This window comes from Nerophis lumbriciformis, linkage group LG15 (genome assembly GCF_033978685.3).
Source record: "Nerophis lumbriciformis linkage group LG15, RoL_Nlum_v2.1, whole genome shotgun sequence".
Lineage (NCBI taxonomy): Eukaryota > Metazoa > Chordata > Actinopteri > Syngnathiformes > Syngnathidae > Nerophis > Nerophis lumbriciformis.
The window spans coordinates 33,117,587-33,131,629 of NC_084562.2; the positions used below are offsets into that span (position 1 = coordinate 33,117,587).

Here is a 14,043-nt window from a genome sequence, read left to right on the forward strand (position 1 = left end):
AATTCTTCGTCTTCGGTGTCCGAATTGAAAAGTTGGGCAAATGTGGGATCCAAAATGGCCGGTTCCGTCTCGTCGAAGTCATCGGAGTCAGTGTCACTGTTCAGCAGTTCCGTGAATCCTGCCTTCCGGAAAGCTCGGACCACAGTTGTGACCGAAATATCTGCCCAGGCATTTACGATCCACTGGCAAATGTTGGCGTATGTCGTCCGGCGCTGTCTGCCTGTCTTAGTGAAGGTGTGTTCGCCTTCGGTCATCCATTGTTCCCACGCCGTTCGCAGTCGTGATTTGAATGCCCTGTTGACACCAATATCCAGCGGTTGGAGTTCTTTGGTTAATCCACCCGGAATGACGGCGAGTGTTGTATTTGTGTGCTTCACTTGTTTTTTGACACCATCTGGGATGTGGGCGCGCATGGAGTCGTATATCAACATGGACGGAGCTGCGTGAAAAAAGCCACCCGGCCTCTTCGCGTAAACTTCCCTTAACCACTCGCTCATCTTTTCTTCATCCATCCATCCCTTCGAGTTAGCTTTTATGATGACGCCGGCTGGAAAGGTCTCTTTTGGCAAGGTCTTCCTTTTGAATATCACCATGGGTGGAAGTTTCAGGCCATTAGCATGGCAAGCTAGAACCACAGTGAAGGACGAATTCTCATTCCCTGTGGTGCGAATATTCACCGTACGTGCTCCCGTTGTATCCACAGTGCGGTTCACAGGAATATCAGTTGCTGTGAAATAGTAATCCGTGTGAGGATGGAGAGATTGCGTCTTTTCATGAACCGGATCCTTGTCGCTTAGTAGGAGCCATTTTGTGGTCTTTACAGATGTAAACAGGAAATGAAACGTACGGTAATATCCGCGCTCTTTTTCTTCTTCTACGCGGGCGGGTGGTTGCTTACAGTAGAAGAAGAAGCGCTTCCTGTTCTATGGGGGCGGGTGCTTACCTTGGCGGTTGCTTGCGTAGAAGAAGAAGCGCTTCCTGTTCTACCGGGAAAAAAGATGGCGGCTGTTTACCGTAGTTACGAGACCGAAACTTTATGAAAATGAATCTTAATATTTATCCATATATAAAGCGCACCGGGTTAAAAGCCGCACTGTCAGCTTTTGAGTAAATTTGTGGTTTTTAGGTGCGGCTAATGGTGCGGAAAATACGGTAGTAGCATAAAGTTCTCAAACTACAACCAAGTAGAGGTGGGGAAGACGCATTTGAAGTGGAGGCATGTTAATAAGACCCGCCCACAAAACGGCGCGTACTGAAGGTCAGAAAGCGGTGTGAAGATGGTCTGGTCTGTAAAACATAACAATAAATGTTATGTAGACCACAAGAAGATGTTTTAAATGTAGAACAAAAAAAAATCATAATAAAGTTAAAGTTCCAATGATTGTCACCCACACACTAGGTGTGGTGAAATGTGTCTTCTGCATTTGACCCATCCCCATGTTCACCCCCTGGAAGGTGAGGGGAGCAGTGAGCAGCACCGTGCACCGCACTCGGGAATCATTTGGTGATTTAACGCCCAATTCCAACCCTTGATGCTGAGTGCCCAGCAGGGAGGCAATGGGTCCCATTTTTTGTGGTCTTTGGTATGATTCAGCCGGGGTTTGAACTCATGACCTCCCAGTTTCAGGGCGGACATTCTAACCACAAGGCCATACAATATGACCCCTTTAGATAAATAGATAGATACCATATTGATCCCTGGGGGAAAATTCAGCCCCACTCTGAAGCAGCGTGTCGATCTGACATGGAAACTAAATTTTGTGTCACACATCCACTTTGTTTGAGATCTGCAGTATTTGCGATAGAGGAGCTGCTCTCATAAACAAGAAGGTTGACAGGTATGATGGATATCCCTAAGGTCTGGTAGGTTGGCTTTCTTCCTTGAACTTAGAATAGAATAGAATGGACTTTATTGTCATTATATTTGCATATAACGAGATTAAAGGCCTACTGAAACCCACTACTACCGACCACGCAGTCTGATAGTTTATATATCAATGATGAAATCTTAACATTGCAACACATGGCAATACTAAAGTGCAATTTTAAATTTTGCGCGAAATATCCTGCTGAAAACGTCTCGGTATGATGACGCCTGCGCATGACGTCACGGATTGTAGAGGACATTTTGGGACAGCATGGTGGCCAGCTATTAAGTCGTCTGTTTTCATCGCAAAATTCTACAGTATTCTGGACATCTGTGTTGGTGAATCTTTTGCAATTTGTTCAATGAACAATGGAGACAGCAAAGAAGAAAGCTGTAGGTGGGAAGCGGTGTATTGCAGCAGGTGTTGTGCCGGACAACGCACCCCCGCCGTAGAATGCACCCCCTGACTGGTGTGCCGGATAACACAGCCGGTGTTTCATTGTTTACATTCCCGAAAGATGACAGTCAAGCTTTACCATTGGCCTGTGGAGAACTGGGACAACAGAGACTCTTACCAGGAGGACTTTGAGTTGGATACACAGACGCGGTACCGTGAGTACGCATGCAGCTGCGGCTTCCAAACATTTCATCGCTTGCCCGTACGTGCGTGCCGCTATGTGCATGTCACATACGTAACTTTGGGGACTTTGTGGAAATATATGTGCTGTATGAACTTTGGGGAGGTGAACGGTACTTTGGGCTGTGGGATTGAGTGTGTTGTGCAGGTGTTTGAGTTGTATTGGCGGGTTATATGGACGGGAGGGGCGAGGTGTTTGTTATGCGGGATTAATTTGTGGCATATTAAATATAAGCCTGGTTGTGTTGCGGCTAATAGAGTATATATATGTCTTGTGTTTATTTACTGTTTTAGTCATTCCCAGCTGAATATCAGGTCCCACCCGCCTCTCACAGCATCTTCCCTATCTGAATCGCTCCCACTGCCCTCTAGTCCTTCACTCTCACTTTCCTCATCCACAAATCTTTCATCCTCGCTCAAATTAATGGGGAAATCGTCGCTTTCTCGGTCCGAATCGCTCTCGCTGCTGGTGGCCATGATTGTAAACAATGTGCAGATGTAAGGAGCTCCACAACCTGTGACGTCACGCGCATATCGTCTGCTACTTCCGGTACAGGCAAGGCTTTTTTATCAGCGACCAAAAGTTGTGAACTTTATCGTCGATGTTCTCTACTAAATCCTTTCAGCAAAAATATTGCAATATCGCGAAATGATCAAGTATGACACATAGAATGGACCTGCTATCCCCGTTTAAATAAGAAAATCGCATTTCAGTAGGCCTTTAACGACTCCAACTTAAGGTGCGGTAGTGGGAACAAATATGGGGTAAAAATAAATTAAATTACACAACAGGTAATAAAGAAAAAACTAACAATTGAAATAAACAGACTACTATCCAATAAAAATAATAAGCAATCATGTACAATATACAAAACACTATAGAAATACAAAATACTGTACAATATACAGAACAAGACAAGAGTACCGGAGTAATAAATAACAATCAGTGTCGAACGTATTGCACTCGAAGGGTAATATTGCACAGTAGGGTATTAGGGTAGGATATTGTATAGGGGTGAATTATTATTATAACTTGCAGCACTTTTGGGTATTGTCGATATTTGCAGCATATTTCTTCTGCATTTGTTTTTGATTCTCCTGCGTTTACAGGTAAAAGCCAGTAAATTAGAATATTTTGAAAAACTAGATTTATTTCAGTAATTGCATTCAAAAGGTGTAACTTGTACATTATATTTATTCATTGCACACAGACTGATGCATTCAAATGTTTATTTCATTTAATTTTGATGATTTGAAGTGGCAGCAAATGAAAATCCAAAATTCCGTGTGTCACAAAATTAGAATATTACTTAAGGCTAATACAAAAAAGGGATTTTTAGAAATGTTGGCCAACTGAAAAGTATGAAAATGAAAAATATGAGCATGTACAATACTCAATACTTGGTTGGAGCTCCTTTTGCCACAATTACTGCGTTAATGCGGCGTGGCATGGAGTCGATGAGTTTCTGGCACTGCTCAGGTGTTATGAGAGCCCAGGTTGCTCTGATAGTGGCCTTCAACTCTTCTGCGTTTTTGGGTCTGGCATTCTGCATCTTCCTTTTCACAATACCCCACAGATTTTCTATGGGGCTAAGGTCAGGGGAGTTGGCGGGCCAATTTAGAACAGAAATACCCTGGTCTGTAAACCAGGCACGGGTAGATTTTGCGCTGTGTGCAGGCGCCAAGTCCTGTTGGAACTTGAAATCTCCATCTCCATAGAGCAGGTCAGCAGCAGGAAGCATGAAGTGCTCTAAAACTTGCTGGTAGACGGCTGCGTTGACCCTGGATCTCAGGAAACAGAGTGGACCGACACCAGCAGATGACATGGCACCCCAAACCATCACTGATGGTGGAAACTTTACACTAGACTTCAGGCAACGTGGATCCTGTGCCTCTCCTGTCTTCCTCCAGACTCTGGGACCTCGATTTCCAAAGGAAATGCAAAATTTGCATGGTTGGGTGATGGTTTGGGGTGCCTGGTTTACGGACCATGGTATTTCTGTTCTAAATTGGCCCGCCAACTCCCCTGACCTTAGCCCCATAGAAAATCTGTGGGGTATTGTGAAAAGGAAGATGCAGAATGCCAGACCCAAAAACGCAGAAGAGTTGAAGGCCACTATCAGAGCAACCTGGGCTCTCATAACACCTGAGCAGTGCCAGAAACTGATCGACTCCATGCCACGCCGCATTAACGCAGTAATTGAGACAAAAGGAGCTCCAACCAAGTATTGAGTATTGTACATGCTCATATTTTTCATTTTCATACTTTTCAGTTGGCCAACATTTCTAAAAATCCCTTTTTTGTATTAGCCTTAAGTAATATTCTAATTTTGTGACACACGGAATTTTGGATTTTCATTTGTTGCCACTTCAAATCATCAAAATTAAATGAAATAAACATTTGAATGCATCAGTCTGTGTGCAATGAATAAATATAATGTACAAGTTACACCTTTTGAATGCAATTACTGAAATAAATCAAGTTTTTCAAAATATTCTAATTTACTGGCTTTTACCTGTATGTGCTTGCAGAACGTTTCAGTTGCATGTGTTTTATTGTGTTTGTGTTTTTTTGGTTTTGGATCATATATATGTTTGGAGTGTTTTCCGCTGTTGGGAACCTTATTTACAACATTCATAAATACACAAACCTACTTTCTGACATTCTGGTTTTATGACACACAATGATGCGCAACTAAGAGGACTTAAGGAACTCCTTATAAATTATTTGATTCCAGGGCAAAGTTTCACTGCCGAGTCCCAACAAAAAGGCAGGGGTAGGTCTATGGTTCCCCTGCTGTTCCGGAGTGAAAAGCTCTGCCTTTTGAGTCACATCCATGACATACTGTGAAAAGCCTTTTGCTTTGGTTGCTCCTACTTACCAATTTTTGGGAGACAATATGCTCAATGTCCGAACTACAGACATGCGCCGATGAACTCTAAATCGTTCGACCTTGTAGGAACGATCGGTCTCCATCAATTCTCTATCCGTTTGTAAGAGGAGAGAACACCTCACTGAACTTTGGAGTCCTCCAAACAAAGCAGACATTATCAGCTTGTGTTGTCCTTGCTCACATTGGCCCATTATGGCCAGCATCCCAGTGCTGGCTGCTTGCACCATGTTGCACGCCACACTTGTGAAGTTGCTGTGAAGTACAGTGCATCCAAAAAGTGTTCACAGCGTGTCACTTTTTCCACATTTTGTTGTAATACAGCCTTATTGAAAAATGGAATAAATAAATTTTTGTCCTCAAAATTCTACAGACAATACCCCATAATGACAATGTAAAGTTGTTGTTTTTTTTGCAAATGTATTACAAATAAAAAACTAAAACATCACATGTACATACAGGTAAAAGCCAGTAAATTAGAATATTTTGAAAAACTTGATTTATTTCAGTAATTGTATTCAAAAGGTGTAACTTGTACATTATATTTATTCATTGCACACAGACTGATGCATTCAAATGTTTATTTCATTTAATTTTGATGATTTGAAGTGGCAACAAATGAAAATCCAAAATTCCGTGTGTCACAAAATTAGAATATTACTTAAGGCTAATACAAAAAAGGGATTTTTAGAAATGTTGGCCAACTGAAAAGTATGAAAATGAAAAATATGAGCATGTACAATACTCAATACTTGGTTGGAGCTCCTTTTGCCTCAATTACTGCGTTAATGCGGCGTGGCATGGAGTCGATGAGTTTCTGGCACTGCTCAGGTGTTATGAGAGCCCAGGTTGCTCTGATAGTGGCCTTCAACTCTTCTGCGTTTTTGGCTCTGGCATTCTGCATCTTCCTTTTCACAATACCCCACAGATTTTCTATGGGGCTAAGGTCAGGGGAGTTGGCGGGCCAATTTAGAACAGAAATACCATGGTCCGTAAACCAGGCACGGGTAGATTTTGCGCTGTGTGCAGGCGCCAAGTCCTGTTGGAACTTGAAATCTCCATCTCCATAGAGCAGGTCAGCAGCAGGAAGCATGAAGTGCTCTAAAACTTGCTGGTAGACGGCTGCGTTGACCCTGGATCTCAGGAAACAGAGTGGACCGACACCAGCAGATGACATGGCACCCCAAACCATCACTGATGGTGGAAACTTTACACTAGACTTCAGGCAACGTGGATCCTGTGCCTCTCCTGTCTTCCTCCAGACTCTGGGACCTCGATTTCCAAAGGAAATGCAAAATTTGCATGGTTGGGTGATGGTTTGGGGTGCCATGTCATCTGCTGGTGTCGGTCCACTCTGTTTCCTGAGATCCAGGGTCAACGCAGCCGTCTACCAGCAAGTTTTAGAGCACTTCATGCTTCCTGCTGCTGACCTGCTCTATGGAGATGGAGATTTCAAGTTCCAACAGGACTTGGCGCCTGCACACAGCGCAAAATCTACCCGTGCCTGGTTTACGGACCAGGGTATTTCTGTTCTAAATTGGCCCGCCAACTCCCCTGACCTTAGCCCCATAGAAAATCTGTGGGGTATTGTGAAAAGGAAGATGCAGAATGCCAGACCCAAAAACGCAGAAGAGTTGAAGGCCACTATCAGAGCAACCTGGGCTCTCATAACACCTGAGCAGTGCCAGAAACTCATCGACTCCATGCCACGCCGCATTAACGCAGTAATTGAGGCAAAAGGAGCTCCAAACAAGTATTGAGTATTGTACATGCTCATATTTTTCATTTTCATACTTTTCAGTTGGCCAACATTTCTAAAAATCCCTTTTTTGTATTAGCCTTAAGTAATATTCTAATTTTGTGACACACGGAATTTTGGATTTTCATTTGTTGCCACTTCAAATCATCAAAATTAAATGAAATAAACATTTGAATGCATCAGTCTGTGTGCAATGAATAAATATAATGTACAAGTTACACCTTTTGAATACAATTACTGAAATAAATCAAGTTTTTCAAAATATTCTAATTTACTGGCTTTTACCTGTAAGTATTCACACTCACAGCCTTTGCCTAATTCTCTATTGATGCACCTTTGGCAGCAATTACAGCCTCAAGTCTTTTTGAATACAATGTCACATGCTTGGCACACCTATCTTTGGTAAGTTTTGTCCATTCCTCTTTCTAAAGCTCTATCAGGTTGGATGAGAAGTATTGGGTTTCATCCAGGGTGCCTCTGTGCATTGCTGCATTCATATTTCCCTCTATCCTGACTCGTCTACCAGTTCCTGTTGCTTAAAAACATTCCCACAGCATGATGCTGCCACCACCATGCTTCACTGCAGGGATGGTATTGGCCTGCTGATGAGCGGTGGCTGGTTTCCTCCAAACATGACGCCTGGCATTCACACCAAAGAGTTCAATCTGTGTCTTATCAGCCCAGAGAATTTTGTTTCTCACGGTCTGAGAGTCTTTTCGGCACATTTGTGGAAAGTGGAAAAATGTGGAAAAAGTGAAGTGCTGGGAATACTTTTCGGATGCAATGTTAAACAGCAACTCTGTACAAAAACAACAATGTATTAGTCAATCTTGGCTAAAATCACGAACGTATCTTGGGTTAAAAATCACTGATACAGATAGCTGGTTCTTTTCTGTGTTAGTTAGTTAGTTAGTTAGTTAGAGCCGTACCTTGGTTGTCATTATTAATCTGTTCCAAAAGCTCTGACAAAAAATGAAAAAAAGCATAAAATTTTTTTTTTATGTGAATGCAATTAATCCGTTCCAGACACCAAAAAATATTAACACAAAACACATTTTATAGCGAATAATTGTAGTTTTACATGCATAAAACAATGTAAAATACATATAAATTATGAATGTAATGTATAATTGAGCATTTCATCACTTTTACCATCACCGCAGTGACTTGTCGGGGACAACAGGCTAACAAATTAATAACACACTTACACAAGAAAAGAGCAGACTAACACAAGTGCGGTTTTAATAACACCAACATGTGGGGTTCTTTGTTTGGACGCTTGCTTCCTCAGAACGATACGCAGGCAAACGGACTAATTTTTCTTTTAGGCTCTTTTTTTGGTTTTTATGCAACGTCGCTGACAAAGGTGCTATGTACAGGTAAAAGCCAGTAAATTAGAATATTTTGAAAAACTTGATTTATTTCAGTAATTGCATTCAAAAGGTGTAACTTGTACATTATATTTATTCATTGCACACAGACTGATGCATTCAAATGTTTATTTCATTTAATTTTGATGATTTGAAGTGGCAACAAATGAAAATCCAAAATTCCGTGTGTCACAAAATTAGAATATTACTTAAGGCTAATACAAAAAAGGGATTTTTAGAAATGTTGGCCAACTGAAAAGTATGAAAATGAAAAATATGAGCATGTACAATACTCAATACTTGGTTGGAGCTCCTTTTGCCTCAATTACTGCGTTAATGCGGCGTGGCATGGAGTCGATGAGTTTCTGGCACTGCTCAGGTGTTATGAGAGCCCAGGTTGCTCTGATAGTGGCCTTCAACTCTTCTGCGTTTTTGGGTCTGGCATTCTGCATCTTCCTTTTCACAATACCCCACAGATTTTCTATGGGGCTAAGGTCAGGGGAGTTGGTGGGCCAATTTAGAACAGAAATACCATGGTCTGTAAACCAGGCACGGGTAGATTTTGCGCTGTGTGCAGGCGCCAAGTCCTGTTGGAACTTGAAATCTCCATCTCCATAAAGCAGGTCAGCAGCAGGAAGCATGAAGTGCTCTAAAACTTGCTGGTAGACGGCTACGTTGACCCTGGATCTCAGGAAACAGAGTGGACCGACACCAGCAGATGACATGGCACCCCAAACCATCACTGATGGTGGAAACTTTACACTAGACTTCAGGCAACGTGGATCCTGTGCCTCTCCTGTCTTCCTCCAGACTCTGGGACCTCTATTTCCAAAGGAAATGCAAAATTTGCATGGTTGGGTGATGGTTTGGGGTGCCATGTCATCTGCTGGTGTCGGTCCACTCTGTTTCCTGAGATCAAGGGTCAACGCAGCCGTCTACCAGCAAGTTTTAGAGCACTTCATGCTTCCTGCTGCTGACCTGCTCTATGGAGATGGAGATTTCAAGTTCCAACAGGACTTGGCGCCTGCACACAGCGCAAAATCTACCCGTGCCTGGTTTACGGACCATGGTATTTCTGTTCTAAATTGGCCCGCCAACTCCCCTGACCTTAGCCCCATAGAAAATCTGTGGGGTATTGTGAAAAGGAAGATGCAGAATGCCAGACCCAAAAACGCAGAAGAGTTGAAGGCCACTATCAGAGCAACCTGGGCTCTCATAACACCTGAGCAGTGCCAGAAACTCATCGACTCCATGCCACGCCGCATTAACGCAGTAATTGAGGCAAAAGGAGCTCCAACCAAGTATTGAGTATTGTACATGCTCATATTTTTCATTTTCATACTTTTCAGTTGGCCAACATTTCTAAAAATCCCTTTTTTGTATTAGCCTTAAGTAATATTCTACTTTTGTGACACACGGAATTTTGGATTTTCATTTGTTGCCACTTCAAATCATCAAAATTAAATGAAATAAACATTTGAATGCATCAGTCTGTGTGCAATGAATAAATATAATGTACAAGTTACACCTTTTGAATGCAATTACTGAAATAAATCAAGTTTTTCAAAATATTCTAATTTACTGGCTTTTACCTGTATGTGTGTTAACAAACAGTTATGATGCATGCCTTCATTATAATTTGTTTCTGAACGCAGGAGACCAGGCCGGAAGCAGCAACGACACATTGCTTTAACTTACAGTTGTGTAGATGTCTCGTTGACTCGCCTGCTGATGGCCTCATATAGCGTCAAAAATAAAATGCGTCCTCTCCTCTTTCTCCCAGGTGTACACATATTACTATGTGGAATATGTTCAATTCTTACATTATTGTTTTGGTGGGAAGAAATTCAACTTCCTCATCTCACAAGGAAAAGCATCTGACTGGCTCTCCATTGTAACTAACTTTCATATGGGCACTTTTAAATAGCTGTGGTTGGACATACTCACAACTTGTCCCACCCATGGACAAGACAAAACTAAATATGATGAGATTTTGTGTCTGTCAACATTTTTGTCTCGTTTTTATTCGTCGACAAAAATATCAGTTAAGTTTGTTATTTGTCTTAGTATGTATGCATTTTGTTTTGATTTGTTATTGTCTTATTTTCATCAGGGGAAAATAGGTAGATAATAGAGATGCGCGGATAGGCAATTATTTCATCCGCAACCGCATGACAAAAGTTGTCAACCATCCGCATCCACCCGAATTAACATTTAATCAACACCGCACCCGCCCGTTGTTATATATCTAATATAGACGATGCAAGGCATTAGTGAGGTTATAAAGCTTTTGCCTGTTAAAGAAAGGCGACTGATCCAATGCAGCAATCATCTGGGAGCCGCGTGGAGGTGCGCACCGCGGCGCCCATCCTACTCGTCGCGGCCTCGCCCTCGCGGCTCTCGCTGCCGGCGACGGCCGGGTATGGGCCCGACGCTCCAGCGTCATCCATTTTCAGGGCTAGTTGATTCGGCAGGTGGGTTGTTACACACTCCTTAGCGGGTTCCAACTTCCATGGCCACCGTCCTGCTGTCTATATCAACCAACACCTTTTCTGGGGTCTGATGAGCGTCGGCATCGGGCGCCTTAACCCGGCGTTCGGTTCATCCCGCAGCGCCAGTTCTGCTTGCCCCACCCCTTTCGTGAGCGCACTGCGCGCGGAGTGACCCCTGTTACGAGCCCCCGGCAACGGGGGTGGCGGGCAGGTAAGCTGCGCCGGCGGAGCGCGCGGAGTGACCCCTGTTACGAGCCCCCGGCCACGGGGGTGGCGGGCAGGTAAGCTGCGCGGGCGGAGCGCGCGGATTGACCCCTGTTACGATCCCACGGCCACGGGGGTGGCGGGCAGGTAAGCTGCTTACCTGCTGCGCGTGACGCCGGCTGCGGCGAAGGCGGACGAGGCGGGGTGTCGTGCGGTGGGCGCGGTGGTGACCCTGGACGTGCGTCGGGCCCTTCTCGCGGATCACCTCAGCTACGGCTCCCGGTGGGGCCCTCTCGGGGGAAGGGGCCTCGGTCCCGGACCCCGGCGAGGCGTCCCTTCTCCGCTCCGTAAAAGTGTCCATCTCTTTTTCTTTTTTTTTCTTCTGTTGTGGCATATGCAGCAGGTGCCTGCTCGTTTTTCGTATGTGGGTAACAACATTTAACTATGTATATATATTTCCCAATTGGTTTAACTGCCACCCGCCTGAATCTATTTAAAATCTAATTTTTTTTTTATTTCAACCGCCCGACCCGACCCGCGGATAAAATCTAATTTTTTTTTATTTCAACCGCCCGAACCGCGGATAATCGGCGGACTCCGCGGTTGTGTCCGCAAACCGCGCATCTCTAGTAGATAACAATTATTAGTCAACAATATTAACATTGTATCCCCATTATTTCCTATTGGAAACGTTTTTTTCGAAATCTGAAGCAAACACACATTTTCCCAACTAAGGTGTTAGCAAAAATCTGCGCTCACACCAGTGTGGAGTTGAAAACAAATATACGTCCAACACCCGCGCATTTTTTAGCCACAGCTGACTTGGTTACGCGTCGTACCACCTCTGCCTCTACTGAATGCTTTTTTAATCGCCCAATTTTTTAAACGCCCATGCTTGTTATAATTTGTGATCTGTTGTTAATACATATATCCATCCATCCATCCATCTTCTTCCGCTTATCTGAGTTTGGGTCGCAGGAGCAGCAGCCTAAGTAGGGAAGCCCAGACTTCCCTCTCCCCAGCCACTTCGTCCAGCTCTTCCCGGGGGATCCTGAGGCGTTCCCAGGCCAGCCGGGAGACATAGTCTTCCCAACGTGTCCTGGGTCTTCCCTGTGACCTCCTACCGGTCGGACGTGCCCTAAACACCTCCCGAGGGAGGCGTTAGGGTGGCATCCTGACCAGATGCCCGAAACACCTCATCTGGCTCCTCTCGATGTGGAGGAGCAGCGGCTTTACTTTGAGCTCCCCCCGGATGACAGAGCTTCTCACCCTATCTCTAAGGGAGAGCCCCGCCACCCGGCGGAGGAAATTCATTTCGGACGCTTGTACCCGTGATCTTGTCCTTTCGGTCATAACCCAAAGCTCATGACCATAGGTGAGGATGGGAACGTAGATCGACCGGTAAATTGAGAGCTTTGCCTTCCGGCTCAGCTCCTTCTTCACCACAACGGATCGATACAGCGTCCGCATTACTGAAGACGCCGCACCGATCCGCCTGTCGATCTCACGATCCACTCTTCCCTCACTCGTGAACAAGACTCCTAGGTACTTGAACTTCTCCACTTGGGGCAGGGTCTCCTCCCCAACCCGGAGATGGCACTCCACCCTTTTCCGGGCGAGAACCATGGACTCGGACTTGGAGGTGCTGATTCTCATCCCAGTCGCTTCACACTCAGCTGCGAAACGATCCAGTGAGAGCTGAAGATCCCGGCCAGATGAAGCCATCAGGACCACATCATGTGCAAAAAGCAGAGACCTAATCCTGCAGCCACCAAACCGTTGATACATATACTGTCATATATTTCTTTTGACACAAACCAAACAGCTCAGTTTTACCCGTCTGTACACAAACACTGTAAATGTTCACTCTGGCCAAAGTTTTAAAAAAATGCATTTTTTTAGACTTGGATGAAAGGCACATGGAAAAATATGTGTTTCAAAGTATGGGGTTCTGTTAAAGTACCTCGACTTTGAACTCTACATACACTCACATTCTCTCTGAGTGTATAACAACTGTAATTTTCAACCCCATGTTGTTACTTTAATTTATGTATCGGGAGTGGGGGAGGACGACTGCTTTTGTTTGGCAACAAAACCCTCATGAAAGAACATTCATTATCAAAAAACGAGTGGATAGCCTGGAATTATCCTGAAATCAAGTAGGTCTGAAAGTGATTCCTCATGGTGATTATACGCTGATTATTGTGTGTGTGTGTGTGTGTGTATCCTACCTGCCTCCAGGCCGTTGCTCTGGTAAACACTCCTGTGATGAAGGCAGGTGGTGTTTTTCCCTCCACAGACCATGCAGGCGTCTTCCTGCTGCTTGGAACCCAAGATGGAGTCACAGCCAGGCTTCTGAGTGATGCATAATTCAAACAACTGTTTATTGTACTTTACAATAGTGGTGCTTAAATCAGAGGTGTCCAAACTTTTCCATTGAGGGCCGCATATAGAAAAATGAAAGGTTGTGGGGGGGGGGGCACCTTTGATATTCTTAACATATTAAATAATCTAAACACCCTTAAATGAATGCTTTTTATTTGCTCAACGTTACATTCCCAGACCCCCCACAAAGGCCTAAAACCACAAATAATGGACTTACTCATTAAAAGACCTATGGCTATTTTACGAAACGATGACGAAAAAAGTGGCACGCGCTCCAATGCAAGGAAGGAAAGACTGCACAAGTTTGCAGTGATCACTTCGTTAAAAGTTGGTGATATACGTTTAACGTTTATTGTTTCCCATTTTAATGAAATTAAACAATGGATGTCCGCTAACTTCTTGCAACTCAACGCCAAGAAAACGGAAATGCTCATTATC

General features: G+C 44.0%; 1 protein-coding gene across 4 annotated transcripts in view; it reads right to left on the reverse strand.

Moving 5' to 3' along the window:
• Nucleotides 1–14,043, reverse strand: part of adamtsl5 (ADAMTS like 5) — a 201,009-nt gene that overhangs the window by 50,324 nt on the left and 136,642 nt on the right. For all 4 annotated transcript variants that reach the window (XM_061975081.2, XM_061975078.2, XM_061975077.2 and 1 more), the window contains one exon: nucleotides 13,452–13,575. In XM_061975081.2, the coding sequence (XP_061831065.1) occupies nucleotides 13,452–13,575 (124 nt within the window). The remainder of the gene's footprint in view (nucleotides 1–13,451; nucleotides 13,576–14,043) is intronic.